Raw genomic sequence first — 3732 nt, forward strand, 5'->3', positions numbered from 1 at the left:
TTGTTTTTGTTTTTTTTTTTTCCTTTTTTTTTTTTTTTTTTTTTTTTCCTTTTTTTTTTTTTTTTTTTTGGTCTTTTTTCATGACCGGCAACGGATCGCAACCCTCAGTGTCGCGCCCGTACTGGACCGGGACCAGCAACGGGATCGCAACCCTCGGTGTTGCGCCCGCACCTCACTCAGCCAGTGAGTGGCCGGTCTGTATGTGGGATCCAAACCCTCGGCGGGAGCGCCGCCGCACTCCCAAGCAGCGCACTGTAGCAGTGCACCACCGGGCTGGCCCTGCATGTAACTTTTGGACTTTCACAATCTCTCTGATTCTCATCTATAGATCTCAGATTAAGAATCCCTATTTAATACAACTTCACCTTAATCCATTTTTCTCATGTGCTTTCCTTGCTATACAAAGTCTTCATCTTCCAAGAAGCAGAAGACACATTGAGAACAAAACTGGGTGTTGAGCCACTTTGCTTTTTCTAGCTTTCTTTCTGATCTGTCTTAAACAAGTTTTATTCACTGCATTCTTTTGAGACACAGCCATTGAAACGGATGTGCTACAGGCAGGTGTTCATCTCAAAGCAACATCTTTTGCTTTGACTTTTCCAAATGCTGCATTTGGATGTCTGTTTAGCTAGTGAGCATGACCTGAGTTTGTCCTCTCTCAAGCTGTCCCATCCCTGATCTCATTTTTGCTCAATTTGCTCTACAACTCTGATCCCAACTTCCGGTCTCTCCTAAATCTACCTATACTCTTGCTAGCATTTTTCTTTTCTTTTTCTTTTTTTTTTTTTCCTTTTTTGTCTTTTTTTCGTGTCCGGCAACGGATTGCAACCCTCAGTGTCGCGCCCGTACCGGACCGGGACCGGCAATGGGATCGCAACCCTCGGTGTTGCGTCCGCACCTCGCTCAGCCAGTGAGCGGGAACCGGTCTGTATGTGGGATCCAAACCCTTGGCAGGAGCGCTGCCACGCTCCCAAGCGGCGCACTGTAGCAGTGAGCCACCGGGCCGGCCCCGCATTTTTCTTTTTTAATGAATAGAATTATAACACAAACAGAGAAGAACACAAGTCATAAGTGTACAATTCAATAAACATCCACAAAGTAAACACACCCACATCCAGCACGTTTTCATTCCCACTGAGGTCAGTGCCATGGTAAACTATACCTTGCTCTGGGGAAATGTACAGGAACCATATAAAGTATCTGTCATAAAATCGCCAAAACTAATATAGGACAGAGGAGGATCGAACACAAAACTTAAACTTATTTTAGCAATGCCTAGAGTTTTCATAATCAACATTAGCAAGATGTAAAGGCAGAATGTAGAAGTAAAAATAGTCAGAGCTGATATCTCAGCTTTGCCAGCAAAAGATTGCTTCTATTTCCCAGAAATCTCACTCTTGCCAGAAAAGGCCAAAGGAAGAATTAGAAGGGCTGTTAAAGGGAACAAAGGAAAGATCCTACATTCACCATTCTTTCTGAGTAATAATTTAATTTTAAAAGACATGTACACCGCTTATAAAATTGTGAATTGTCCATTGGTGCAAATGAAAGATACAGCTATTGATGCTGTATTGCAAATATGCATTTAAGGTGCTGACAGACAGCTCACTCTATAAAAACAACTTACAAAAAAGCAGTTCTACACTCCTTGATCACAGAAAATGCCAGCTAACAATTCTTCATATTCATATTGTGAGTTTAAATTTGGAGCATTAAATTTTATTCCGCTCATATCTAATACTTTTTAAACACAGTATAGTAAATATGGCACTGAAGTATATATATGAGAGAGAGAGAGAGAGAGAGAGAGAGAGAGAGAGAGAGAGAGAGAGAGAGGCTGAGCTGACCAGGCAGTATGCTCTGGGCCTTGGCACCAGCCCTATGCCACCCTCCACTGCATGAGCCCAAGTTGCTATAATAGGTATTTAACGTGCATAAATGAGTATATCTACTTTAAGGAAAAATATATTCAAACCAATATAAATGAATAAACCCATAAGCAAATGCTAACTACAAACAGAGTATCTTCCTTTTATATTTAGTGTGTATTTTTTAATCCATTCTTTTTTCCTACTACAACAGATAATCTTCCTTCATTCTAATTCAATTACAAAAGTGGGAGTGAATGACTTCTGTCCAACAGTGCCAAAGATGAAGAAATCTTTATACAGTGCAATAAGTTTATTCAACAATCCGGTGAAGTACTGGGAAATACAACCTGCAGCATTTCGCTGTGTTTTGAGCAGAATGAGTGTTCAGCTTGGGAACTTTAGAAAGTAATAATTAGTAATTGGTAATGTCCATTTAGTATAAAAGTAAAAAGTTCTTACATTTGGAATACTTGAAGTCTATTAATAATGGTAATATTATACATAAGCAAAAATCTATTCCCACATGGTAAGTCCACTGACTTATTTTATGACAAAAAATTTCAACAGAATTTTGCCAAACTATTAGCACATAAGGATTAAGAGAAACAAGCATCTACTGCAGTTTCTTTTTGTGTACAAGTGAATTTTGCATATATCTCATGCTTGAACATTCCTTTCAGTTACGAAAAATAAGACATTCAGTATTTAATATTTTGTTATCAAGCACATTTTAAAAAGAACTGTACTGTATATGAAATGCTTGACCTAGCGAAATTTGTGCTCTTTCATTTGCCATTAGAAAAACAACATTGACGAGAACAGTTATATGAAGAGCACATTTTACTAGTCTTATTCTTCCTTTAATAACTTGGATAGTACTGTAGCATTTCTAATCATGTTAAAGTATGGTTTCATATAGTCATCTTGATATTCTCATGTCTTAGAGCCTGTCTTTACATTTAAAACTTTTTTTTTCTTATAATAAAGCCTTCAGTATGTGTTCATTACCAACTTGACAGATGTTATTCATAAGAGCTGGGTTTTGGGCTACAGCACGTGATTTTCTTTTTTACTTATTACCTGATAATAAAACCTCTGTAAAATTATGTAGTGTTTATATAAAATCTGTAACTCATATCTTTTACTATCAGTTATTATAAGCTTTTAATAGCAAGTCAATTGTTAGGTTATATAACGTCATCACCTCTAGTCTAAGAAATATTTTCGAAATGTCCCTTTGGAAGACCTTGCTTGGAAGAGACTGGACACTATCAATTCTAAGTCAAATTGTCTCCTCAAATATGTACAGACTGGATAATTCTAAGAAACATACCTGGTATAACTGAATAGGCAGAGCATCAAATAAAACAGACAAAAACTGAAAGCTTTATATACAAGTTAAGAATACTATATGTGTTTTTTATTGGCATTCAACGTAAGTTAAACAAAACTAGAAAATAAAGAAAACATCACTAAAAACATTGGTTTGAAGTAAAATATTTGTGTTTTGGTTTAATTTTTCTTCTCCCATCCTAGAACATAAACTATATTTCAGAAAACTAACTTATATGTAACATTTTTAAAGGAGTATTAATGTTTATTCTTAGCAACAGTACTAAAATACACCATATAATTCCTGTGCTAAGAATAGTCACCTTTATGTTAAACTCACTCAAAAACTAGTTTTTAAATAATTTTGTGGGGGAAAGAGGAGAACAACATTACAGATATACAAGAAGGGATGGAAAGTTTGGATATCAAGGTTAAGAATGGGTTCACAGGTCTTACTCTTTACAGCAGGGTTACTCAACTTTGGCACTATTGACATTTTGGGCAAGATCTTTCTTTGTGGTGGTGGCTG

At 36.7% G+C, this 3732-nt stretch overlaps 1 protein-coding gene across 3 annotated transcripts in view; it reads left to right on the forward strand.

Annotated features, from left to right (window-relative positions):
- The window catches only part of ASPN (asporin), a 30286-nt gene extending 26936 nt beyond the window's left edge, over nt 1-3350 (forward strand). For all 3 annotated transcript variants that reach the window (XM_008579348.1, XM_008579346.1, XM_008579349.1), the window contains one exon: nt 2083-3350. In XM_008579348.1, the coding sequence (XP_008577570.1) occupies nt 2083-2280 (198 nt within the window). In that variant the 3' untranslated portion in view covers nt 2281-3350. The remainder of the gene's footprint in view (nt 1-2082) is intronic.
- The last annotated feature ends 382 nt before the right edge of the window (nt 3351-3732 follow it).

The sequence above is a fragment of the Galeopterus variegatus genome, unplaced genomic scaffold, assembly GCF_000696425.1.
Source record: "Galeopterus variegatus unplaced genomic scaffold, G_variegatus-3.0.2 Scaffold1860, whole genome shotgun sequence".
Taxonomy (NCBI): domain Eukaryota; kingdom Metazoa; phylum Chordata; class Mammalia; order Dermoptera; family Cynocephalidae; genus Galeopterus; species Galeopterus variegatus.